The sequence below is a fragment of the Bubalus kerabau genome, chromosome 10, assembly GCF_029407905.1.
Source record: "Bubalus kerabau isolate K-KA32 ecotype Philippines breed swamp buffalo chromosome 10, PCC_UOA_SB_1v2, whole genome shotgun sequence".
Classification (NCBI taxonomy): domain Eukaryota; kingdom Metazoa; phylum Chordata; class Mammalia; order Artiodactyla; family Bovidae; genus Bubalus; species Bubalus kerabau.
The window spans coordinates 14,845,245-14,873,091 of NC_073633.1; the positions used below are offsets into that span (position 1 = coordinate 14,845,245).

Consider the following 27,847-nt stretch of genomic DNA (forward strand, 5'->3'; position numbering starts at 1 on the left):
CACTGTGATAGGGGATAAACTGTAGCAACACCTTCACTACCTGACACAGTTGAAAGAGTTAAGTGCTCTGCTTTGCTGAGGTTTATTGAGGCGGAGGATCAACTTTAACTGTTAAATTTGAAGATGTGCTTACTTACATTAAGCACTGAGTTTTCTGGTGTTGGTAACAGGGAGAGATTTTTAGAAAGCCAACACTTCATCGCCCACCAAATTCTAATCAATTGTCGACAGTGTCAACACATTCTGAAAAATGCCTTATATAAATTCAAAAGCTAAGGCTCAGTGATTCTGGTCAAACACGGCAAATTAATTGCACATATTTATCTTCCTTTTCTGAAACTACACTAAAATGAAAGGGAAGGGGAAAAAGAAGGTATAAACACATAACCACAAAGAACAGAAGTGACACCAGTGGATAAGTAATTTTAATACAATTTTCAAAGAAGTAATTTGGAAGAAGGAATAGTACGTGACGTGGCAAAGCCAAGGAAACTACTGAGTGAACAGCTTGCTGGCCAGAATTTATAGACAAAGGAGCTGCAGGAGAGAGTGTGAAGCATGGATCTGAAATTAGGGAACTGATTGAAAAGTTTAAGTAACAGAGCAATGAGAGTTTCCTTCCCCTTCCCACCACCAGAGAAAATTACTTTCCCCAGTAGCAGAAAACAAGGGTGGAGCATTAAGAAAAATGCTGCAAACCCTCCCTTCATGGTTTTCAGTTTACAGCGGGTATATGCCTCCTCGGAGAAGGCAATGGCACCCCACTCCAGTACCCTTGCCTGGAGAATCCCATGGATGGAGGAGCCTGGTGGGCTGCAGTCCATGGGGTCGCAAAGAGTCAGACACGACTGAGCGACTTCAGTTTTACTTTTCACTTTCCTACATTGGAGAAGGAAATGGCAACCCACTCCAGTGTTCTTGCCTGGAGAATTCCAGGGACAGGGGAGCCTGATGGGCTGCAGTCTATGGGGTTGCACAGAGTCAGACATGACTGAAGTGACTTAGCAGCAGCAGCAGCATATACCTCCTAGATATATAATGGTGTACACTTTGCTCTCAGAATGCCAAAAGATATATATATTGGAAGACTGTCTTTTAGAGAAATTGAATGGTCTTAAAGAAAAGACCTACAGTCTCAGAGAATACATTTCTACTTACTGACACCTGGAAACCACCCAAGAAGCTGGCCTATTCAACACCTAAATGCCTAACATGAAGCCCATCGGTGACAGGACTCACTGGGTCACAGAGAGCATCTAACGGGTTTTCTAGCATCTTACTCTTAAACACACAGATGGGGATCACCAGATACTCTAGGCAAGTTTAGGATCATGAAAGAAGAAACCAACCAAACAAAAAAGGAACCCCAAAGAAAACTTAGGGAATAGAAAACAAAAGAATCTCAAAGTGATGACACATTGAGAAAGAAGACCTGGAAATTTAAAATTAAGTGAAAATTTAAAATTCAATAACTGTTAGAAGATGAAGTCAAGGTAATTAATTTCCTTAGAAGGCAAAAGAAAAAAAAAAAAACTGGTAGGTTAGACAAAAAGGTTACTATCCAACTAACAGTTCATAAAGAGAAAAATAGGAGATGATATTTTTTAAAAAATAGAAGGAAATTTCCCAAACTTGCGGAAATTTACAGACTGAAATGGTCCAGCAATGACCAAAAGATCAAAAAAAAAAAAAAAAATACAAGCAAACAAAAAGCCCCACCCCACATCATTGTGAAATTTTCCAACCACACAGGAAAAAAATCCTAACATGTTACAAAGTTGGGGAAGAGTAACACATGAAGACAAAGAAAGGAATGAGAAACAAGCAGGCTTGAACAGGAACACCTGGAAACCAGAACAGATCGGTGCCTTCACAGTAAATACAGAAAACTACTTCCTGTCTAGAGATCTAGACTCAATTGAGGGGGAGGGCACTTTCACCTACATCTCAAGTTATCTCCTACCTAGTCATTTTCAGGTAACAAGAAAAGGAGTTTCAGTAAAATAAAAGAATAAATGAAGCAAGCAAGCATAGTGACCAGGAAACAAGATATGATGCCTGCCCATTATTTCCCACCCTGCAAAAAATTAGGGAAAGTCTAATATGAGGCCTCTATAATATGCCTTAAGAGTAACCAGTCCATACTGGAGCAGGAATGCATAAGGCTACAGATTTTTAAAAGTTAAAAATAAAACCTGAAGTGGGCGTACTGACATTTGAGCATCGAGAAAACATCCAGCGGTATTTGATGGGGTAGAGCAGGCAGAATTCTAAGATGGCTCCAGGAATACTGCCTCCTGGCGGACATTCTCTGCATAAAACTCTCCACCTTCAGTGTGCGTAGAAGGGTTGAATAGGATGGGATGTCACTTAGCTAATTAGGTCACTAATCAGTTGACTTTCAACTAAGCAAAAGGAAGGTTACCCTGAGTGGTCCTAACATATTTAGGTGAGTCCTTCAGAATATGATAAAGCACCGAGAGGGGCTCCTCCTGCTGGCCTTGAAGACAATGCCGCTGTGAGTTCTATTTGTTGCTGTTGCTGTTTAATCGCTAAGTTGTGTCCAACTCTCTTGTGACCCCATGTACTGTAGCCCTCCGTGCTCCTTAGCTGCAAGGAAATGAAATCAGCCAACAACCATATGAGCGTTCAGGGAGATGCTGGTCCACAGATAAGACTCTAGCCCCAGCTTCCACCCTGACTGCTGCCTCGTGAGACCCTGAGCAGAAGATCCCGTGAAGGTCCCTGGACTCCTGACTCACAAAAACTAAGGTAAATGGGTGTTGTTTTACAGCCACCGAAATTGTGGTAATTGTCACACAGCAATAGAAAGCTAATACCATAGCATGTGGACAAACCTAAGGGTATCTAAGCAGGATAAACAACAGACAGAAATTACACTTCCTCCAAAAGCATAAAAAGTTCAGGAGTCAAAGCATTGCCAGGTAGTTTCAAAAATAATACATTCAGAAATGCCAGAAAGCAGAACTCATTCTGCACAGGGCTAACTGGTAAGCATTGCCAGAGGTAATCAGGTTTAAAGGGACAGAGATTAGTTTCAAGTGGATCTTTTAGCTTGTTAAAAAAAAAAAGATTAAAAGGTTCAATCAGAGTTTCTCCCTTTAGTTCAAAATTACAATTTTTTACAGCTTGCAAGCAAAGAACAAAAAGGTTTCAAGAATCATTGAAGCTTTTGAATGGACAGAAGTTTTTCATGTATATGCTTCATTTTTCAAAGGACACTACGTAAGGTCCTTGGACCAGCAATATCAGCATCACCTAAGAATTTAATAGAGCAGCAAATTCATGGGCCCCACTTACAGACCTACTGAATCAAAAACTCAGGCTGAAGTCTAGCAGTCTGTCTTTAACAAGCCCTCTAGGTGATTCGAATGCAAGTTCAAATTGAGAACCACTAATCTAGTGTTGGAGAAGACTCTTGAGAGTCTCTTGGACTGCAAGGAGATCCAACCAGTCCATTCTAAAGGAGATCAGTCCTGGGTGTTCTTTGGAAGGAATGATGCTAAAGCTGAAACTCCAGTACTTTGGCCACCTCATGCGAGGAGTTGACTCATTGGAAAAGACTCTGATGCTAGGAGGGATTGGGGGCAGGAGGAGAAGGGGACGACAGAGGATGAGATGGCTGGATGGCATCACCAACTCCTTGGATGTGAATCTGAGTGAACTCCAGGAGTTGGTGGACAGGGAGGCCTGGTGTGCTGCGATTCATGGGGTCGCAAAGAGTCAGACACGACTGAATCTAGTGTTCATTTCTGCCAATGCCCTGCCATGCTCTCTGGTCTTCCTTCTTGAGTCAAGAGTTTTCAGCACAGGGTTTTGAGAACTCTGGATATGAATGCTTTCAAGCAGGACATGCTCTCTTCACTTTGCCACGGTCTCCACCAGTCCTTACTGACTTCTACCTTATACATTTTCTGCTCAGCCAATGATAACATTAGAGTTTGGGACCTCGGGGGGGGAAAATTCAGAAAGAATAACAATTTTAAAACTGGGTATGATATGGCCCAACGGACTTTTATGAATTCTAGGGAGTTAAACAACTTACAGCTGTCTCATGACCCAGAAATTGTACTGCAGCCTGTAAGTGACCCTTCCACTTGCAGGTCTCATGGTCCAACATTACGTTCTAGGAAACATGCTTTAAGATAACATCCCAAGCACTCTTACTCCAGACTGAGCTTCTCAGAGAAGTAGACCCTGCCAACTTACATGGTCTTGAGGCTCATGTGTTCAACAACTATAAAGGCAGTTAACAGGGCTCTGACTGATGGAATTTACACTTTAGAATCGACTTTGGAAATTATACAAAACACATGTAATAACATTTCAGTTCATTCATGAGAAAGACGTCAGTGTATTCAAAACAAAAGGCATTGAGCAGAGATTTGAGTACACTAAAATCAGAATACAGTTTCTTTCAGTACCATCTAAAAGGAAAACAAGATATGTTTAATTAAAACTCATTGTCAACTAAGATACTAAGACTACATTAGACTCTTTTCCTTTTTTAAAAAAACTGAGGGGTTAGAAACCCCACTCTAAATGAGTCTTGGGCTTTCCTGGTGGCTCAGTGGTAAAGAATCCACTTATCCTCAATGGTAAGTAACCACTGCACCATCTTTGAAAACACTTTTCAGGCTAGCTTCCTACCACATGAATAGCCTATAGTTTACCCACAGATCATACACTAAATACCCCCAATATACTAATATGCCACCAAGTAAAACTAAGTAGCAATATTACCATAATGTTTTACTTCCCTCACATTAACACAGGCATAGCAATAAATATCAATTCAGCATTAATAAAATACTAAATGAAAGCAACAATGAAAATAGACAACTAAAATCCCATATGTTATCAGTTGAGTAAGGAAAAAGACAGCCCACAAAATCTAGAACCATTTTTTTTCAATCAACAGAACCTCAAGAAAGATAAAAGGGTGATTCGGGAGTCTTCCCATTCAGCTGAATGTATACAGATCCCTGGCAATACTTAGTAAACAAAAGTAGGTGGAATTCTCATTCTGTAAACATCAAAGGAGCTGGCAGGGTGATTAAGCAAAGCAAAACACATGAATTTTAATGTTAAAACCCATGTGACAGAGATTCATACCTACAGAGTAAGACAGAAAATGGCAGTTTTAAAAGATAAGCAAAAGGGAAGCACAGAAAGGTAAAGGGATAGGCTAAGTGTTAGTCGCTCAGTCGTATCCGACTCTTTATGACCCCATGCACTGTAGCCCGCCGGGCTCCTCTGTCCATGGAATTCTCCAGGCAAGAATACTGGAGTGAGTTCCCATGTCCTACTCCAGGGGATCTTCCCAACCCAGGGATCAAACTTAGGTCTCCTGCATTGCCGGCAGATTCTTTACTGAGCCATCAGGGAAACCCAAAGGGATAGGCTAGGCTCACTTGAATATTATTATACAGTTGGTTCAAATTAATAGTCCTAAGCTTAGTCATGTATAGACTTACCTTCCACGACGGAACATAGACAGAAATTTTCTAATGTGAGTACTTTAAGCTCTTTGATAGTCAAATCCACTTAAGATAACTTCCTAGAGACTGTTATTAAGAGCCTAATGAGGGAAGCTGAAAGCAACTAGGGCAGAGAAATCCAACTCACAAAAAAGCCTTATTCAGAATAACAGTTCTAGATTTCTTAAATGAAACAGAAAGAAGGAAACACAACTTAAGACTGAGGCATGCTTAGAACTAAACATGAAAGGGTCCAACAATTTACCACAGGAATTTATTAGAAAAATAACTGATACATCCAACTTATCCCCATCTGCTAGAAATCAGGATTTTCTGTACACTAAAAGTGGGGTCTAATTCCCCAGAACCTCTCAACTTACACTGTATGTGTGTGTTTTGCTATGATCTAGGTGGCTAGGATGGAGAAGGCAATGGCACCCTACTCCAGTACTCTTGCCTGGAAAATCCCATGGATGGAAGACCCTGGAAGGCTGCAGTCCATGGGGTCGCTAAGAGTCAGACACGATTGAGCGACTTCCCTTTCACTTTTCACTTTGATGCATTGGAGAAGGAAATGGCAACCCACCCCAGTATTCTTGCCTGGAGAATCCCAGGGACAGGGGAGCCTGGTGGGCTGCCGTCTCTGGGGTCGCACAGAGTCGGACACGACTGAAGCGACTTAGCAGCAGCAGCAGGTGGTTAGGAAATGCAATGCACAGTACCCAGAGAGACATGAACTTGGGCTACGGCTATCACTGCCCTCCTACTAAAGACAGGGACAAATGAGGAGCAAGTCCTGCAGATGGGGTGACAGTCAAAAGCATCCTCTCCTCAGCCCTCTGGACCCTGCGGCACGTGACCACGAGCATCTGGACGTGCATTAGATGTGACATAACAAACATGACTTAACGTCACAAAGGAGCAAAAGCTGCTTTGATAGCTGTTTAATTTCTGTCTAACTCATGTTCAGTAATTTTAAAAAAAGTCCTCGGTTCTTAAAACTGCTCTGCCTTGAGGAACTGGTGCCAACTCTTTTCAAAGGTAACATGCAAGAGCTTCATGTTTTATGAAAGAACATTAAAAGAAAATGTCCAAAAAGCAAAGGGATTTTTTTAAAGCTAATATTAGGTGTTAAAGGATTAAAGCGATTTTTCAAAAGTGAGAGAAAGTGCAAAAGTAAACTGTACTATGAAAAGAAAGTATTGAGTAGACTGCTAATTTTTTGGATTTTAGAATTTTATCTTCTGATACAAAAAAGAAAACTGACTTTTTGCCATCTGCCAGTAGCTTACCGTTAAAGAGAAAAGATAGTTATGTGTAAATGAAATCCAGATCCCAAGTCAAACGTTTGTTTTACATATTTGAAATTTTTTTAGCTACACCAAAGCCATATTGGGCTCACAATTAGTCACTGGGGAGAAGAAACCTCACAAGAAAGAACACTTTGGTTTTTTTCTCTTTGCAAGGTCATGAAAAAGCAATTCAGTTTTGTGCCTGTAAAAGTAATTATTAATTATACTTGTCCCTGTAAAATTAATTCTAAATTATACCTACCGGGGAAATGAGATTTTTAAAAACCTTTAAAAAGAAAAAAAAAAGAAATCAATAAAAAATACAAGTGAAGGGTAATGATAAATCACACAATAAAATATAACACATACATGTGATTAATTTCAATCTCTTCCCAAAAAATACTGCTTAAAACAAGCAGCACCAATTCTCATCAATTTCATCTTTTTTATCAGACATTTTATTAGGGAGCACAGAAATGACCAAAAGTGTTAGACTTACAATGAAGAAAGGAAAATCAACTGCAATTAAGAACACAAGTTCACTGATAAATGTCTCTTTCAACAGAGTGATAATGGATGTCCTAATTTTATAGTATATAGAGACAGATGTTGTAAAAATTAACATTTTAACCTCAAAGACTCAGTTTTATATGATTGTATTTATATGTTAAAAACCACCGAATGATTAGCCTTTAAAAAGTTTTACCTATACTTGAAACGCCCATTAAGTAAGGTTCAGAAACTTCATCTCAATTCTCATAGATGGGCTAAAATGAATATAAATACTGCCTTGCCACATGGATTCTTTTGAAATGAAGGTACTTAATGAGCATGAAACCTTACACCATCTTAAAAAGTACTCAACTTTTCCAACTTTAACAGAGAAGCACTTTTGATTTCCAGGGAAATCTCAATCATTCCAGAAACACAATGAATCTTGTGTACTACAGGGCCACTTTCCTGTGTGAGCCACGGGTCATCACAAACGTGCAGCACAACCAGGAACTGCACAGTTCACTCAACTGAACAGAGCCCGAGAAATAAAGCTATTGAAAATGTCTTATATTCAGTCGTTTAAAAATTACATCAGAAAACACTTAAATATTTGGAACTCACTTTCCCTACTCTTCCATCCAGTGCGTTTGATTAATCAAAAATTACAAAACACCATGGATTGACTACAAATAAATATTTCAACTAAACATCATAGGTTTGGAAAATCAAACACACGGCAGTAGCAATGCTGGACCTTTTGAGACTCAACCACCTTTTCATCTGAAACATGTAATCACTTAAAACTAAACTCGGTGTACAACTATGTATAAAGATGCTGTTGTGGATCCCTTAACTGCCATGAACAACGCTCCAGGTAATTATCCTGAATGCGCTTTCATGATTCTCCAAAACCCTAAAAAGAAAAGTCACACTAGTCAGATTTATACTGTGCCTTCACTTCAAAATTATTAAATACACTATTGTACTGAACCAAAATGAAGAGAGTCCCCTAAACACACTCTTTATACATTTACATTTTGAAAGGGATTTTTTTAGTGTATACACTTACTTGTCCATGATAGGTTTGCAAGTTGGTTGTGAAAGTTTAGTAATTCTATTCTAGAGCCAAGGAAAAAAAAGAAAATTACAAGTGAAAGACATAAAAGAGGATCAATAAGGATATTTTTTTTTAAGGATTAATGGCTATATAATGTAATTAATCAAAAATGAGACACTTTGTTGTGCGTTTTTTGGGGGGTGATGTTTGTGATTCCTTGTTTTTTAACTGAAGCACAGTTGATTTCCAGCATTGTTTGTTAGTTTCAGGTGTACAGCGAAACATCAGACAAACCCCAGCGGAGGGATGTGCTACCAAGACACGTGGCCGTAAGCATGCAAAGGGTAAAGACCAAGAGCGTCAAAGGAAGACTTTCCATTCAACGGGCTTGAGGAGGGAAAGCAGGGTCCCTGTTGTTTATTAATTACATAACCACATCCTAACATGCCACCCAATCAACAGTCTCTCACTAGTGTCTGACTCTTTGTGACTCCATGGACTGTAACCTGCCAGGCTCCTCTGTCCATGGGATTCTCCAGACAAGAATATTCGAGTGGGTTGCCATTTTCCTCTCTAGGCTCTCCTGCATTGCAGGCAGACTCTTTACCATCTGAGCCACCAGGAAATTCCTCAAAAAAGAAAACACCAAATACATCATCTTCCACATTCATTCTGTCTCCCAAATGATCCCAGCTCTAACATTTGCTCCCCTCAAAAGTCAATTTCCACAAATATGTAAAGTAACCAAGCTTGGCTTGCTGATACCCTCTCACTAACAGCTTCGTGCAAGTGCTCAAGTACCATCATCTTGATACTCCTACTCTCAGCTTTGTACTCTGCTGAAAATGTAAATATTGAGAAAGTTTTACTTTCATTTTAAAACTCCAGGATCTAGTTTTTGACAAGACATTATATATTTATAATAATGTCCTACATTTTGGAATGATAACACAATTTGCTATGCCATACAGAGATCATGTTACCTGTCAGCTGAGAGTGGATGTGCTAACCAGCCCATCACCACAAACCTGGAAAAGAAAATTTCTCTTCCTCCTTCAAATCTTGGGGCGGGGCAGAGTGGGGTGGGGGAGGGCGGTGCTCAGATAAGCATCATCAACCCCAATACTGAAGGAAAGAGAAGCTGGGAAGCAGGGAGCAAATTGCAGAAGCAAAGTTAAGGGGATGGAAGGATTGGAGGTGGAACAGACTGACATTTTTTTCCACTGCCTGGAAGTGAGTAAATGTCTGTGGGCCCTGGAGGAAAGCCCTGAGGGTCCACGGCTATTATCTGTGCCTGCATCATTAGGCCAAGGGAAAAGGGGATGGAGCCACAAGAATAAAAGGAAGTAGGAACAAAAAGGAGCCGGTTAAAAGTCCTCACTATGTAGAACAGGAGGTTAGAGATTAGGGGAAAAGAAAGAGCAAGGGTGGTCTCGTTCATGCGTAACACGCTACCTGGAAAAACCCCAAAAACAGAAAAGGAGTTCTTTCAAATTTCAATCAAGAGTGAGGGCTCCATTACTCCATTAATATATTAAAAGATAAACCTATTCTCATGGAAGTTCTCATTACAAGAAAAACAGGCTTTAACAATATGACGGGATAGATGTTAGCTGGACCTGTGGTCATTTCAAAACACAGACACAGGCTCCCACATGCTCACGGTTATGCTGTACATCTTACGATAATACAACGTTGTCAATTATACTGCAATAAAACTGGGGGGGGGAAACCCATTCTCAAAACATGCAAACTCTTCTACTCTTCTTATAGTGGATAGCCTCCCAGTAGGTCAATATATATAAAATTACAATTCTGTTTAATCACAAGTCAAATAACTTTTTAGCATACAAGGCAAATCTTACCAGCAACTCCATGTACCCTTTAATTTACTTCTTGGGGAATTCCATAACATTCTCTTTATCTCCATGCAATTTGTATGCCAGCAAGAAAGTCCTTTTTTTAAACTCCCAAATTCACTATTCCATGGCCCTTCTGAGTGTATGGCTCTGCTAGGAACATACCAACCGTGCTGCTTCCTGCATTTTGACCTCTGCACATAACATTCACTGGTCCTTAAAAAAAAATAGTCCTACTCAGACAACCACACACAACCCAACACCCTCCCGCCTCTCCTAACACCCTGGAACTTTCCAGGCCTGGCTGGCTATCCACTTCCCCTACCAAGTCCTGCTTCATTGTCCAGGTTTGGTGTTTTCACAGGATGCAATGTACAAAGCCAAAATTTAAATATTTAAAACTATTTTCTCAACCTACTTCCCTGACCCTTCACATAACTATTTTTCTTAAAACACTCCAGTGGTTCCCAGAGCTAAGAGCAGTGTTTTTCAAAACACCATTGCTAGTCCTGGGACGTTGGCTCAATTGATTGCGTTTCAACCATTGTGCTTTCTTAAAAATAGAATAGAAAATACCAGAGTGCATCACACAAAGGGTGTTTTTTCATGATATTTTATCATTTACATATGTGTGGACTAGGTTGTAAGGTAAAAATGTATTATCTTACTATAACGGGTCACTGTTCAAAAAAGCTTGAAACAGACCAACTTTTGTTTGGTCCACAAGGCCTTCTAACCTGAGCCCTGTGTAAGACTCTGGGCCTGTCTCTTGCTGTACCCATAAAGCCAAGTACACCATGTCAAATTATTTTGCAGTTCCTTGTCTTAATTCCTGGACACTCAGAGGCAAGTCTGGGTGAGTCCCTTGTGAGGTCACTGCTCCCTTCTCCTGGGTCCTGGTGTGCACAAGGTTTGATTTGTGACCTGCAAGAGTCTGTTTGACTCTTGAAAGTCTGTTTTAGCCATGAAATTAAAAGACGCTTGCTTCCTGGAAGAAAAGCTATGACTAAACTAGACAGCATATTAAAAAGCAGAGACATTACGTTGCCAACAAAGGCCCGTCTAGTCAAAGCTATGGTTTTTCCAAAAGCCATGTATGGATGTGAGAGTTGGACTATAAAGAAAGCTGATCGCCAAAAAATTGATGCTTTTGAACTGTGGTGTTGGAGAAGACTTTTGAGAGCCCCTTGGACAGCAAGGAGATCCAACTAGTCCATCCTAAAGGAAATCAGTCCTGAATATTCATTGGAAGGACTAATGCTGAAGCTGAAACTCCAATGCTTTGACCACCTGATGCAAAGAACTGACTCACTGGAAAAGACCCTGATGCTGGGAAAGACTGAAGGCAGGAGGAGAAGGGGACGTCAGAGGATGAGATGGTTGGATGGCATCACTGACTCAATGGACATGAGTTTGAGCAAACTCCGGAAGTTGGTGATGGACAGGGAAGCCTGGCGTTGCAGTCCACAGGCTTGCAAAGAGTCGGACATGACTGAGTGACTTGAACTGTCTTAATGCTGTCAACCACACCATTCCCTTTGCCTTGGAGGCTATTTGTCTACAAGGCTCACCTGTACCCAGTTTTCATTATTTAATATGGATTACCTCCTCTACAAAAGCTTTTTTATGCTTCCCTCAGCAGTTAATGCCACACACACACTTACTTTGTATCTCTATACCTACGATTCAGTCCCTTAGACATTCCACTATACTTATTAATTTTAGGCTTGACCGTTGACCCAACTTCTAAACAATAAACTCCATCCATCTAGTCAAGGCTATGGTTTTTCCAGTGGTCATGTATGGATGTGAGAGTTGGACTGTGAAGAAGGCTGAGCACCGAAGAATTGATGCTTTTGTACTGTGGTGTTGGAGAAGACTCTTGGGAGTCCCTTGGACTGCAAGGAGATCCAACCAGTCCATTCTGAAGGAGATCAGCCCTGGAATTTCTTCGGAAGGAATGATGCTAAAGCTGAAACTCCAGTACTTTGGCCACCTCATGCGAAGAACTGACTCATTGGAAAAGACTCTGATGCTGGGAGGGATTGGGGGCAGGAGGAGAAGGGGACGACAGAGGATGAGATGGCTGGATGGCATCACCCACTTGATGGACGTGAGTTTGAGTGAACTCCGGGAGTTAGTGATGGACAGGGAGGCCTGGCGTGCTGTGATTCATGGGGTCGCAAAGAGTCGGACACGACTGAGCGACTGAACTGAACTGAACTGAAAGGAAGGAGCACATTTTACTAGTCTATGTATCAGCAGCACTGAGCTGCTCCATATGGCACATGATAGAGGTTCAAAACAGGTAAAATGAACAAATAATTAAGACTTCCACCTAACTTCTCTGACATTAGAAATGTCTGAGTGGTTGCCCTTGCAACAATGCCCATTCAGATTGCAGTGCTGGATCGAGACTTCTGCATCTTAGCTACAGTTCCGGGAGAGCAGCACCTAGTAGCCTGAGACAGAAAGAGATGTCCGCTTCACTCCCGGAAAAGAAGGTTCAGATTACAGTGTGGCAGTACCCACTTCCATGTTTCAGGAAGTTATCTGGGGAAGGCAGAGCAGAGGGTTTCTCCAGGAATCCACCCACAGGTGAGTTAAGTCAGAAACAGTGTTATCAACCTTATTGGCAGGGAAAAAAAAAAATCACATTTTAAAAATAACTCACTCTTAATAAGACAGGGGAGGGGATTTTCCCTTGTTGAGGTCAATAAGCTGGCAATATGAGCTACGCAAAACAAAAGGTAGCATGAAATACCTCATCGAAATTTTATGATCTCTGTTGCCTACTCTAATCATTCCAAAATAGCTCCTGACTCACTGCTCTATTTAGGAGATACTACATGGAGGACTCGGGGTCATACCTAACAGGGACTCCTCGCTGGGGCTTGGAAGCTTTTCCAAGACTTTACCTAACATACATGCTCTCATTTTTAGGGGTCCTGATACACCTGTTTCACAAACCAATCCTTCAACTGTCTTCACTGTAATTAAAACAGTTCAGGCAGCATCCAAGACACTTTGACAGATTCTGCCAACTGTCAGTTTCAGCTGTTCTTTTCCATTTCCACCATAGTTCATAAACTCCTATTACAAGAGCCTTAATTTGTTTTTCTGCCTGAACTAATCACTCATTTTCTTTAAAAAATCGTTCCTTTTGTTTCAATTTGCCCCTAGACTCGCAATTACATCCAAAATTAAGGCAAACATAAACTTCTATTATGACCTAACATTAGTCAATAAATATATTCATAAAATGTGAAAGTCTTCATCTACAGTATTTAAGTTTTAGATACCAGTCAGAGTAAGTACTTTAGGATTGCCTAGGTAAAACTCTAAAAGGCCATTTAAAGCTCTGTTTCCTTTTGGTTTAAGTAGGTGCAGGAGGCCATGTTTATTCCATACTTACTAGGTACAAACACCGACCAAGTGTGGAAACTTCCACAAATGCCTTCTCTCGACAACTCAGATGAAACAAGTCACTGTTAACGAGAAAGTCATAACCCCAGATCCAGACTTGCAGAAAAATTATGCCATAAATATTTGTTCCTTTGCCTCTCCAGTCAACTTTTAAGAATTTATTAAGGACAAATAAGCTAGTTTATAAACATACTTTATTACACTTTAGTATGTTAAATGTGTGGGACTTATTTTCATGATTTAAAGACCAGTGTTCTTTGTATTAAGTTCCTCTCAAACTTCCCTTAGTAAAACCATGGACATTCATGGAGCTTAAAGGTTGTGGAAAACTGATTTTCTTTCACGATGCTACCACTCCACAGCCTACAGAGAACTCAGCCTTCAGCATGAAAAACTGCCACTTGATTTTTCTTCTCTGACACGTTTTAAACAGAAGGGCTGCAGACTCTCAAGGGAAGCCATATTTCAAAGATTCTGAACAGTAGTATTTTTCAGTATTTTCTCTTATTAAAATTGGTACAATTCATCCAAAACATTTTTCAAATGTCATCCTTTTCCAGCTTACATGCTTAACAACTGCTTAGAGAAAGCAATCTCTCCCTCTGAGAGATTTGCTTCAAGAAACAAACAAGCAATTACAAAAACAGAGGAGAAAGAAATAATTCATTTTTACAGACTGGAAAAAAAAACATAAAACTCACCTAAGACTTTCATTTTACAGATTAAAAAAACAAGAGTCCACAAAGGTCAAGCAATCTGCCTCAGATCACCAAGCTACTAATAGCAGCACTAGAAATAGAATGAGGTATTTTAATTGCTCTTAGTATCCCAAATCATGCAAGTTATATATATTCTCATCACTTTGTCACTGAAATTTTAAAAACAAGTATTGCTCTTTCTCATCAATTCCTGATGAAGGATTCCTACCACACACATTCTTAACATTTTCAAACTTATTCAAGTTAATAAACTTCAAGTTTTAACTCCAACAAAAAGGGCAGTACTATTAAGAACTTTCCTCTGAACATTTTAAGAACGAAACTTTAGCTATGCACACCCCTAAACTGTCAGTGCATTTCCATGTCTATCTTTTCAATCTCTGTCCTTTAACTACACTTCAGATGTCTTTATTCAACCATTAAAAAAAAGAAAAAATCCTGGAAGTTCTCTTTGACAAAAAGCATTGAAAAAAAAATCAATGAAACAAACCAGATCATTACTCCATTAATATATTACAGCTATCTGGCTTAAATTAGGGAAAATCACAAGCATTTTATCAAGTTATTGTGTAAAGAGTTAATAAAAGGCTGAAAAATGCACTCTTGTTTGACTTTGGATCTTAAAGAAGGTGCAGACCTGACACTGTTAACACAAACTGAACAGCTGATCCTAAAAGCCAAAAAACAGAGAAAGGGAACAAGTTCTTTCAACAAAAAGCTGTTTCCTATTCAGGCTCTGATGTCCAACTAAGTGCAGGGCACTGTGGAGTCCTTCTAAGACTTTCAGATTTTCGTTTTAATGCTCCCAGTAAATCAATTCTATAGATTTTTGCTTTGGCTCCTCAAGGGCAAAACAGAGGGCACAGTGAGAACAACAATTTACCCTGGATCCTTTTCAAGGACTGGACTCTAACCTACTCATTACTTTATAATCGTCCTTTGTGCACCTGATTATTCTCAAAGTACTGAGAGAATGTGGGGCTTCTCTTTAAAGACACCGACAACAAAATCTAAGACGACACGACTTTGATTACAAACTGCTGCGGCACTTCGACCAGGAAAGCGCAGAACGTGTGGTCTTCTTAAATATCAGTCATAAAACTATATTCTGGTTACAGTAATAGACGTATGTTCCTTAATTACGGCCTCTGGTGTCACGCTACAAAAACAACTTCTTAAAAGGCTAACACACCTATATTTTTAAACTACAACTAGCTTAGCAAAGTTTGGCAAATATGTTTGAAAAACTAAAACAAAGACAATTCACCACCACCGCTCAATAACACACAAATATAAACAGACTCCAAGGGGGTTAAGCACAAAAATCCTTACCCCATTTTGCCCAATGAAAACTTGCTTGTAAGTTCCTGCTCTTATGCTACGGAATAACTTCCAAATGAATTTCTCCGTCTGTTGTTTCGCAGTTGCTTTTCCACCCCCGAGATCCTTTTCTGGAGGTATTTCAATGTAGCTGAAAATTCAGTTAGTTCCCTTAGGTAAAATTATTTCTCTCTGGGAAATACCAAAACGTTCGAACAGAGGTGGCATTTGCTTATTAGAGTTAAAATGCTGCGCGGAGGAAACGGCGGTGAACTTTATTCCACAAAACGAATCTACGTGTCGGAAAACGCAGAATCCAGCTTCACGGAGTCCTGTAAAACATGAGCTTGGTGGTCATTTCGCTCGTGTCCTCCTCCACACTCAGGGAGAGCCCAGGTAACTCGGCCTTTTCGGTGCTACTAAGGCTGCGGGTTCAAATTTCTCCACCACACCAGGTTCCTGGGGGTGGAGCGTGCAACCCAATGCGACGTGCTCTTGAGAGATCCCTACGAGAAAATAATCCTAAAAGCAGCAATGCCACTGCTTCCCTGCGCTGACATTAGAAAAAAGCTATGTAGAAAAACCTCTTCGACGTGCAAACCCGGCGGCTCGCGACGCGCTCGGCACTCCACATTGGAATCTGTCTTTAATTTTTTTCCCCTTCCTAAGACTGGGAGCAGAGAGGAGGCGGGGAGAAGGAAGAAAAGGCTGGACAGGATCGATTCACTCTCCCGAGGAGAACACACGGAGCCATTTCCAGGCTGGCAGCAGGCTGGGGGCGCAGCGCACCCGGGGAGCAGCGGGAGGGGGCCCGATCCCACCCGCCTCAGCCCCTGCCCGCCCCCCGCCGCCGAGCACAATGGAGCCTGGCTCCCACCCGGCCCTTCATTCGCGGCTGTCCCTTGTCCCTCCGTTCCTCGGAGCGCTGCAGGTCCGAGCTCCGGCGGCGGAGAATGAATGAATCAGAGGAGCCAAGCCCCACGCTGCCCCCGGCACGCTGTTCCCCCAGCTCGCGGGCGGGCCGAGCAGCCGTGGAGCACGGGGCTGACGGGTCGACAGGCGCCCGCCCGAGCCGAGGCGGGAGGCTGGTCCCGCGCCGGGGTCGGGGGACAGGGGCTCGACGCCGCGGAAGAGCCGCGGCTCCAGCGCCCCACCCCTGCTCCTCTCCGCTCCCGCTCCGCGCCGCTGCCACACGCCGCCTCACAGTGCCCGGGCCCCGCCGCTGCCTCCTCACACTCCCATCACCACCCGCCTCCGCCGGACTCCAGCTCCCGCTCGGCGGAGCAGCGCTGGCCCGGCGGCCCGCAGCCCGCCGCCGCCTCCGCCTCCAGCCGCCGCTTCCCGGGTCAGCGCCGCCCGCGAGAGGCAAGCGCGGCAGCGGAGCGGGCTGCGGGGGGCGGGGAGGGGCGGGGAGAACGGGGAGCAGCGCGGCCCCTCCCCCTGCTCGCGGGAGGGGGCGGGAAGCGGCGGCCGCCGCGGGGAACGGCCGGGAGCTGGGGCGCGGACCGGTCCCGAGGAGCCGGTGGGGCCCTGCAGGGAGCAGGAGGAGGCGGCGGCCGCGAGGGCGCCGGGACGCAGGTCGTCGGGGGTCGAGCCGGCCCTCGTGGGGAGCCAGGCCGGCCCACAGGCCTGGCGGTCCGTCCTTCCCTTCTTTCCCCCCTCCCCTAGGGGCCGGCGGCGGGCGCTTCGCTCCTCTGCTGGCTCCCGGCCCGGCTCCGGGCCTCCACCGCTTCCTCCGCGCCCCACGCCAGGTGCTTGCGCTGTGTCTCCATCCTCCCCGCAGGAGGACCTTTAAATAGCGACGTCAGCGCGCTCCTCTGCGCACCCACGTCACCCGCCGCTCACGTCACCGGGGTGCGGGGGATGATGTCACGCGGCCGGAAGTACTGCTAAATTAGGGACGGAGCAGGGGGAGGAGGACTCGGCGAGCTCTTCTGTGCCCACCTGCTCTCGCTTCTCCTTAAAGGCCAAAGCGCAGGAGATAGCCGAGAGGAGCGCCGGGAGGAGGAGATTTCCTTGCCACAAATGTGCCAAACACGAGTGAATCATTCATAGCAACAGTGCCGAAGTGTCAAGCGGGTGATATCCTATCTCCCACTCCCACCCCTGTTGCAGCAGCCTTCCCGGGCTTCTCAAGTCCCCACCAGCGCGGAAATGTGGGAGGAGAGACTGAGCACAGTGGTAGATGTGTTTCCAGCAAGACTTGGGGAAAATAACCTTAATTTTCAAAAGAGTTATCAAATGCCATTCTGGACTTAGTAGTCTTTAAAACTTTTTTCTTTCTTGGTACCCCAAATCACGAAAGAATAAAGAGCGGTATCATGAGCAGTATTATAATCATAAGAAGGCTATTAATGTAGGGGGCATCAAATGATGTAAACGTTTTCATTGAGAAGCAGCAGTGTTTTGGCATAGAATAGTGAGTCAGTCTTGACTTCATTCCCTCGTAATTATCGTCGTGGACATAGCAAATCCCAGTGTACCTTTTCAGTTCTGATTTATCAAGAATAAGAGTTTAACCCTATGGAAATAGAAAATATCACCAAGTGCTTTTTATTTAAGTATTCGCACAAGTACATTTAGACTATTTTTGTCTTCCTTAGTTTTGACCCTGTAACATATAACACAATATCTCTTATTATCTCTTGTTTTCATTTCGTATATGGCAATGGGTTTCCCAGGTGGTAAAGAACCTGTCTGCCAATGCAGGTTAGGCGTAACCCAGTTTGATGCCTGGGTTGGGAAGATCCCCTGGAGTAGGAAATGGCAACCCACTCCAGTAATCTTGCCTGGAGAATCCCATGGACGGAGGAGCCTGGCAGGCTACAGTCCACGGGGTGGCACAGAGTCGGACAGGACTGAGCGAGTTAGCACACAGTAGGTGGGAAGGATGAGGAGCCATGTGTCTGTAGGTTTACTGGCTATATGTGTGTTTGTGTCTATAATCATACTATGAACACTCTTCAAATTGCAAATGACTAGTGTTTTTTAAAGTCCCCATTATTTCATAGTTTATTATTAGGTTGACTCAAATAATGAACATTGATTTGATCTGATTTAACATGATAATCATGGCCCAGAAATAGAATCACTACATAATGCCAAAGGCTATTGCTATTTCAGAGTTAGTCTGTAAGTTCAGTGACCATATTTTCCAAACCCAAATCCAAACACATAGTTTAACAATAAATAAAATATTTGGAATCTGAAGTGACCTGGAAAATCTAGGACAGGATTGTGGTTGTTAGGAGAGCTGTAAATGGATATCGATGCAGTTTAAATAAAAGAAGGTAAAACGCTATAGAATTTGTACCATGTGTATTTTTTAAATGTTTTTAATATTAAACTACTCACATGATTTCTAATTAAGGAACAGTGGGTTTTACTTCTTTCTGTATGTACATTTTCTTGATCATGTTAGGAACCCAGAACTGAAGGATACTAGCCAAAAGAATTCGGACCAAGTTGTAACTAAATCAGGCTTTCTGTTATCTTCACATTATAAAATCATGATCTTGCTTTTAAGTTGAAATATTGAGAGTAGTTTTAATTAAGGTTAAAACAAAGGTTGATCAAAAGCAAACCCCTGCTTACCAGTTTGTCTAATATACAATTAAGAGTAATAGAAACTTGTACTAATTTATGTTTCAGATAAATGGAACTTAACTGTATAAAATATTAAAACTATCATTCTTCAAATAATATCATCCGTTGGCCCTTGCAAATTAAAATACAAATTATTACTCCCCTTAACTTTCTCTACAAGCCATTTCCCATCTAAACTAAATCACTTTTGTCTTTTGTGCTCTTTCCACCAATATTAATTAAAGCTCTTCCTTTACCATTTTCAAACACTTCATTCCATCCTTCTGTCATGACTTGCTCTGATTTACAGTCTTTTTTCCCCTCATCTTTACTCAGCTGTCAAAACGGCATGTTAGCTGCCTCATGCTTATACAATGCTGACCCTTCATTAGCGTTTCTGCTTCTCAGAGCTACATAGTCTCTTCTCAACTGCTCTTTTGTCAACTGAAAATTGAGAGCAACTGTTTTTCTATATAAATCTCACAGTGCAGTGTAATATAATTACTCCCAAAGTTTGTGTGATTATTTTAACCTCTGTGCTTAATCTGGAAAATTCTACCAATGGTGGGTTGATTTTTCTTCCTAGTTTATGTGGGATTAGCATATAAGGTAATATATGTGTTCATGTACCCAGTGGTGCTCAGTAACTGAGTCATGTCTGACTCTTTGGGACCTCTTGGATGGTAACCCACCAGGTTCCTCTGTCCATGGAATTTTCCCCAGGCAAGAATACTGGAGTGGGTTGCCATTTCCTACTCCAGGGGATCTTCCCAATCCAGGGATTGAACCCACATCTCTTACATCTCCTGCTTTGGCAGGCAGATTCTTTAGCACTGTGCCAGATGGGAAGCCCTCGTGTAAAGGAATAAATAAACCTTTGTAACATTTTATCATGGTATGCTTGGAGGTATGCTTCATAGTTTCATAAAGTCATAATAAAAGAGTGGAATGAAGTGTTTGAAAATGGTGAAGTAAAAGCTTTAACATAGATGGCAAAAACACAAAAGAGAAAAGTGATTTAGTTTAGACAGAAAATGGCTTAGAAAATAATGATGTCTTTCTTATCCCTTGAAACAATTCCAATGCAATTTTGAGAGAAATCTGAGACCCATTCTATATGGCGTTCTATCTAAAAGTAAATGTCTTCTCTCCTAAAACTGAGTGATGTAACCCAAATGCTAGCCATGAATTTCCAATCCTGATTGCTTTGTTTTTTAAAGTAGTGAACTTCCTAGAAAGTAATATATTTTCTTTTACCGGAAGAGTCAGAAAGTACTTTAATAGAGTTTCAAATTTTTAACAGTTCCCTTTTCCCACTATGCTCTGAAAATTTGTGGTGAGGTTTATGAATACCCACTGATTTTAGAAGCTGTGGGTGGAGGCATCTGTTTTAGTTACAGAGTTTACTTCCATGCCCTTAATAGGAGATGGTGATATTCAATGGGATGTTCATAGATAGGTCAGGAGATATGTCTTTCTCAATGAAAGACATCTAGGAGATATAAAATCCTTCCCTGAAAGAGGGTTGAAACCAAATCTTATTTTTAATTGCTTAACATCAGATAATAGCAACTCCCCTTCCATGTTCCTTCTTTTTTGTTACCAAAATACCACTATTGTTTCAAAGTTATAGGTAGAAATAATAGATTAAAAGGTATCTCTACATACTATAGAAATCTCTAGATTCCTCATTTATGCCACATGGTTATAAAGAAACTAATCAGCAAAGACTAAAAGTAATAATAAAAGAATTTTTTATAGTTGTAGGGAAATAGAATTTATCCAGTTGATCTCTAAAGTTATTCCATCACCTCTGTAACGTGACAGGTGCTGTGTGCCAGTAATTTGTTTGAACTGTTTAAAACCACCTTTTACTATTATCAATAAAGTTCTGAATAGAAACAAGGTAGTTAACAGTCTTAAGGGGGGAGAATCTAAGTGTTTGGTATCTCGAAGGCAGTGGCTTGAGGATAGTTTTTACTCTTCTGAGCATCAGCACTATTTTATAAGAGGGTTTGGGAGTGGTGAAAGAAGGAAAGTCAGAGAATTATCCTTAGGAAAGACATGATATTAAGCCCATGGGAAATGATCTCATAGAACTATCTCCTGCTCTGATTTTTACTGTAAATTCATTATTTTCTAAACATGGTTAAAGAGGTACAACTAAAATACCAGACAGGTGAAAAAACATACCAGAAAGTTTTTAATTGGTGCTGTTAGAAAAATCATTGTACAACGGTTTATGTAAATTTTTAAAATACTCAGAAGAGAAGGGGATATGGTGCCTTTGAAAAAATTATCTGGCTTAACTCTAGGTTGTTTGTTTGGTCAGCTGATTGATTGTTCTAAACAGCAGTCAGAGTACAAGCTGCAAAAATATGCAGATCTGCAGAGAGCTAGGGCAAAGAACGAACGCAGAGGAAAACTTGTGCTCTACCTGTGCAGTTCCTTGGAATGGAAGGCTGTGGAAGCTATTGCCATGGTAACCAATAATCTTCCTGCTGAATGGAGGAACACGACAATCATGAGGAAAATGTTTTAAATGATCTACCTTATTCTGTGATGTTTTTGGTGCCAACTAGGAGAAAAACACCATCCATGGCATTTAGGACAGCCATGCTTAAATGAAGTTGCCTTCTTTTCAAAGAGACAAGACAAAGGAAGAAACTGGGGGCTCTTTCAAAGAGAGATAAGGGTTTGAGGTGGCAGTTGCAAACTCTCTGAAGAAGAACATAACTGGTAAAGACCCTGATGTGGCTAAAGCAGACCGAAGCAATACCTAGAAACTAGGTTGAAAGTTCTTCCAAGCATAAAATATCAGACATTAGTAAGTTCTCAACATTTGGGAATTTCAGTCAAGATAGTTCGTAGGTTACTTGTGAGACTTTTTATTATTTCTTTTTATCCGGTTCTAAATAGTAATTTCTATAAAAATTAAAATGGAAAATATATTTTTAGTCAATATCTATTATTTTAATACTAAATAATATTCTTATCATATACATGACAAATATGTATAATGACATGGATAGATAGCTAGCTAAATCTTTATTATATGCCTGTATGCAGACTGAGTCCGGAAAAGGCAATGGCACCCCACTCCAGTACTCTTGCCTGGAAAATCCCATGGACAGAGGAGCCTGGTAGGCTGCAGTCCATGGGGTCGCTAACAGTCAGACACGACTGAGTGAATTCACTTTCACTTTTCACTTTCATGCATTGGAGAAGGAAATGGCAACCCACTCCAGTGTTCTTGCCTGGAGAATCCCAGGGACAGGGGAGCCTGGTGGGCTGCTGTCTATGGGGTCACACAGAGTCGACGCGACTGAAGCTACTTAGCAGCAGCAGCAGCATGCACTGAGTCATCAGCAGAAATCTCTTGCCTTTGGAATAAAATCCAAATTCCATGCCTTGGCCCAAGCGACACTGTGGTGGACCCCTGGCCACCTCTCTTACATCGGTTACCTTTCGTCGCCCTACTCTGTGAGCTGATGCGTCAACTGCAAGGAACAGAAACTCCACCTAATGGTGACTCAAGCTAAGATTGATTTTTACTTGTTTATTTACTTAACAGGGAGTCTGAAGGCAGGTGATCCTACAGTTGGCTTGGAAGGTCCAATATGTCATCAGGGTCCAGGTTCTTTCCAACGTTTCACTCTTCTACTTTCATATGTTGTTTTTGATCCCGGCCCTTTGTCTCATGGTTGTCAAAAGACTATACATTTCCAGGCATCATATTCTCACAAAAAGCATCCAAAGCAGAAAAGGGGAGAAAGGTAGGAATTTTCTCCTTTATGTTTGCTTTTTTACCAAGGAGAAAAATTCTCAAGAGGGCCCTAGAAAACTCCCTCTCATGTCTCATTGGCCAGAACTGGGTTACAGGTGCATTCCTAAATCAATCAGACACTTTGGGACAGAATTTTCATGATTCACTTAGACAAATGGTGGTTTATCCTTTGATTCTTCCCATGATGTCTGAACAAAATTAGAGCTCTCTCAGAAAGGAAGAAGAGGCAATGGCTCTCAAACAAACCATATACTTGCCTGATGGCCCAAAGCCACTCTGGTGTTCCTGCTGCTCTTCATCTATGACGAGCTTGTTCCAAAAGCAGGACCTTTTCCACCTGGAACACATAAGCCCAAGATCTTCATACTCCTTCTCATCATTCAGGTCTATGTTCAAATTGCCTCTCTTACGAGATACCCCTGGAGAAGGAAATGGCAATCCACTCCAGTATTCTTACCTGGAAAATCCCATGGATAGAGGAGCCTGGTGGGCTCCATGGGGTCGCAAGAGCTGGACACGACTTAGCGACTAAACCACCAAACCACCACTTACAAAGGTAGAGCAGGATATAGGAAAACCAGGGCAGACCAGCCTTCTATGCCTGAAAGGACAAGAAAATGGAGACAGATTTGTGTGGACAGAAGCTGTGTCCTTGACCTTAAGGGTCACAGCCAGTCTGCAGAGATCCCACAAGGAGAGAGCCCAGGAAATAAATACGTTAACTTCATCAGTAAATACCTCTTCCCCATCTGTACCCCATCTTCAACTGGTGCCCCTGTTTCTAAGTCTGACATAGAAGAAGCGAGAGGGTGCAGGAATCCAGTGATGTAGTCTGTACAGTATCTGTCTACAGCAAAGAGCTGGGAGAAGAGCGTAAGGTGCATCTGGAGGGGCAAACAGAAGGTATCCAGCCGAATCATAGTCCATTTGTCAGCTTTTAGATTAACAATTATTTTAAAGTTTGGCATATGGAAAAACAAGTACAGTTGACCTTTGAGCAATAAGAAGGCTATGGGCACCAGACCTCCACCCAGTGGAAAATCTGAAAATAACTCTAACAGTCACCACCCCTGCCCCTCCCACTCAACCAACCACCAATCACATAGTACTGTAAAAGCCCGTGTGTAAGTGGACTGCACATCTCAAACCCCTGTTGTTCAGGAGTCTACTGTACTCCACACACTATAAGCAGAAGTGTAAATTGGTGAACCCTTGAAGGCACATAAATTTTGACATAGCAGGTCTACTTCAAAGAAATTATCCTACAGATGTGCTTTCTCATGTGTTCAAAGAAACACAAAATTTATTGTATTGCTATAAAATTAAAAAAGGAGAGGAAACAACATCTATGTCCATCAAAGGGGACTGGTAAATAAAAGATGGTATAACCATGTAATAAAATACTATGCAGCTATTAAAAAGAACAAGATAGATCCAGAATATTGGTAAGGAAAGATGCCCAATATAAGAATATTCTGGATAAATAAAGTAAGCTAAACTGTGCTTTAAGAAGTGGGATTAAAAGTTTGAGAGTAAGAGGAATTTAAAAAATTTTTTCCCTATTACTCTTTGTATTGTTTGAATTTTTACTACTAATACATATTATTTTCATAATATAAAACAGAAAAAAGTTATTTTAAAGTATTATTTAAAACACACAAATATGTTAAAACATAACAGGAGGATAAGATAATAATATACATTTTATTTTCCTATTTCCTTCATATCCTTTTTTGAAAAAGACTCTGTAAGTTCAAAAACATATTTATAGAAAGAGGAGAAATTGAAATATTTTATTGGCAATAGTGATTTCATTATCTTCTTCATTAATGCAACAATATCTGGATATTCTATTTTAGGAAAGACGCTGATGGGATAGCAAGATATGAAAGGTGGTGAGAACTAAGACAAGGCCCCGTGAGGTGTGGGTGAAGGCAGATGTTTAATTTGCTGAAGACAAAACCAAGGAGAGACATGGTGGCTGACTTCATAGCATGTCTGTCCTAAACAATAGGTGATGGCTGTGTGAATATGTGTTCCATAGGATGAAATTCCTTGGCTGTCCAGTGGCTGGGACTATGGTCTTCCACTTAAGGGGTATGGGTCCCATCCCTGATCGTGGAACGAGGATCCCACATGCTACGCAGCCTAGCCAAAACTGTGTTCCATGAGGTAGTAAAAAAATTAATGGAAAGATTTATTAAAAGGTAAATGTTGGCTCACTATGAGAAATAGTTTAAAAACAATCAGATTTATATCAGTAAAATTGGTTGCCCCAAGAATAATTGGCTTACCCTACAGTGCAGCCTGGCTATTTGACCAACTGGGGATAATGCTTATATTAAATATCAGGTAGGAGTGTGGATGTAAGACTCATAATTTTTTATTCAATGATTTTATGACTACTCAAGTCTGAGCTCATGCCAAAGTCATCCTCCACCATTAGCTTCTCTACACTGCCTCCTTCAGAAAACTCTTCCTCTCCTCTGATGTCACTCATTGTCATTGCAAAGCTGTCAGCTCCTTATGTCCCTTGTCCCACAGGACAACACAGAAACAAAAGGGGCTGAGCTGTGGGACACCCTATTGCTGAGGAGCTGATTCCACGCTGCAGAAAAGCAGTTTGACAGCCTGCAGTGATATGCTAAGAGGGGTGGTATTATATAATAAAGGATTTTGGCTGACATTTTTATTTCTGGTTTCTAGGAGGTAAACTCTAAATCCTTGGAATTTCCCAAGGCATAGAAGTGTCTTTGATATTCATGGTGGATATTTTGGACTATACCTGAGTTTTTTGCTAATGTAATGACTTGGGACAGAAACTTGTTATGCCAGAAAAACCAACCTTATAATTAGAGGGCTGGGGCTTTGAGCCAGGTAGTATCATTCCCAATCTCTGGGGAGGAGAGAGGGACTCGAGATTGATCCAATTATTCGGTCAATGAGTTAATTAATCCTGGCTTTCTTCTTAATAGCTTTCTTCTATATACTTTGTAGAGGCAATTTAGGGAATAGTTCAGCGTGGACTCTGGGAATATCCTGCCTGAGTCTGAATCTCAGCTCTGTTCTTTAGCAGCTGCATGTCCTAGGGACCCACTACTTTTCCTCTGAGTCCCAAGGTTCAGATCCAGATTCTGCTAGGTGTGCGTCCACCCTCCCTTTACCTTCTTCATCTAAAGAGCATCATGTGGAACTTGATCATTTTCTTTCCTAAAACAAAGTTATAATATATGCATGGCAAGGCTCTAATTCATCAGCTTTGTTTTCTCATGAGAAAACTCAATGAACAAATTAAAACCATGCCGTTTGCCGTGATTGTTTTCCTAGTAAACCAAGACTTCAAGCAAATTACTTAGCCCCTTGATGCCCAAGATTCTCATTTGTAAAATAAAGGCAGTAAATAATAGTCCTTACTTTATAGTATGATTGTGAGGATTAAATGAGTTAATATAAATAAAACCCTTAGAATAGTGCCCGGCATATAGAAAGCACTCAACAAATATTAGCTACTTTTAATCTCTTTATGTGTCATTTGATTTGTATTTACTACATATTACATACTATATATATTATATATTACACATTATACTATACATTTACATATATATTATCTTCATAAATAGAAAAAAATAAAATTAAAACATGCAAAAATTCAAATTTTCTACTGTGTAAAATCACAATGTGTTTTCAATTCTCATCTAGACAAACTGGCCAAATTTTTGCTTTAAGTCGTAACATCTTGTAGTCACCATATAGAGAAATGGAATTAACTTTAGAGAAAGTATTTGAAAATTTCAATGGCTATCTTAGATGAATATATACGTATGCAAAATAGATATATGTATATTTAAAATGTACATATATATAATTTTAAATTATTTTAAATTCTTCAACCGCCTTCCAAGTAATCCATAATTCACATTTTGTTCTCATATACATTCAAAGGAAGAACATTAGATGCTTATCATGTTTTTTCTGTGGAATTCTGGATACTTTTTTCTTTATACCTTTATTTGTGTGTGTGCTAAGTCACTTAGTTGTGTCCAACTCTTTTTAACCCCATGGACTGAAGCCCACCAAGCTCCCCTGTCCAGGGAATTTTCCAGGCAAGAATGCTGGAGCGTGTTGACATTTCCTACTCCAGGAGATCTTCCTGACCCAGGGATTGAACACGTGTCTACTGCATTGGCAGATGGATTCTTTACCACTAGCACCATCTGGGAAGCCCTTATACCTTTATACATAGTCTAAATTCAGTTAAGTCATCATATATTACTTTTTGTAATTAGAAAAAAATATTATACTTAACTATTATTTTCATCAGAATCCTCTTTGCATTATATGTAGAAGAAAGCAGAAACAGAAATCACTTGAGAATTCAGTGACATGAGAGATTGCTTTTAAAACATTCTGAAATTATATTTTTATTGGTTTTAAAAAGATTTACAGCCTACTCAAAAATGCAATAGAGAGGGCACCACAAAACAAATTTGTTGGAAAGCACTAGAACCAGCACATGAAGAGTCATGACATTCAGTGGCATGTCCCTTGTTGAAAAATAGTTTTTATAATCTCTAATGGTGGATACTTTACCAACAGGGTAAGCTGCAATAGAGAATAAAATGAAAAGATTTTGAAGATTAAAGATATTAAAGATTAAAGATGAGAAAGTATTTTAAACTTCCTTCTACTGTGTTAATACAAATTGCAATCCTATATGGACTTGAAGAATATCAGTGTTTATATATATGGATACTAAGAATATGGACTTTAGAATTAAACAGACTTTGAATCTTCTTGGCCCTG

General features: G+C 40.9%; 1 protein-coding gene and 1 long non-coding RNA gene across 3 annotated transcripts in view; one reads left to right on the plus strand and one right to left on the minus strand.

Annotated features, from left to right (window-relative positions):
* The window catches only part of HOMER1 (homer scaffold protein 1), a 135,047-nt gene extending 118,804 nt beyond the window's left edge, over positions 1–16,243 (minus strand). Inside the window, exon 1 of one of the 2 annotated variants that reach the window (XM_055536661.1) lies at positions 15,682–16,243. In XM_055536661.1, coding sequence (XP_055392636.1) covers positions 15,682–15,686 — 5 coding nt within the window. In that variant the 5' untranslated portion in view covers positions 15,687–16,243. Of the gene's footprint in view, positions 1–10,210; positions 10,437–15,681 lie in introns of those variants that run through there. The other variant, XM_055536660.1, reaches the window with a different exon arrangement.
* Positions 2,257–9,012, plus strand: LOC129620880 (uncharacterized). The gene is made up of 3 exons (XR_008698812.1): positions 2,257–2,518; positions 2,594–2,772; positions 8,609–9,012. It is a non-coding gene; the product is annotated as an uncharacterized LOC129620880 (long non-coding RNA).
* Positions 16,244–27,847: the final 11,604 nt, after the last annotated feature.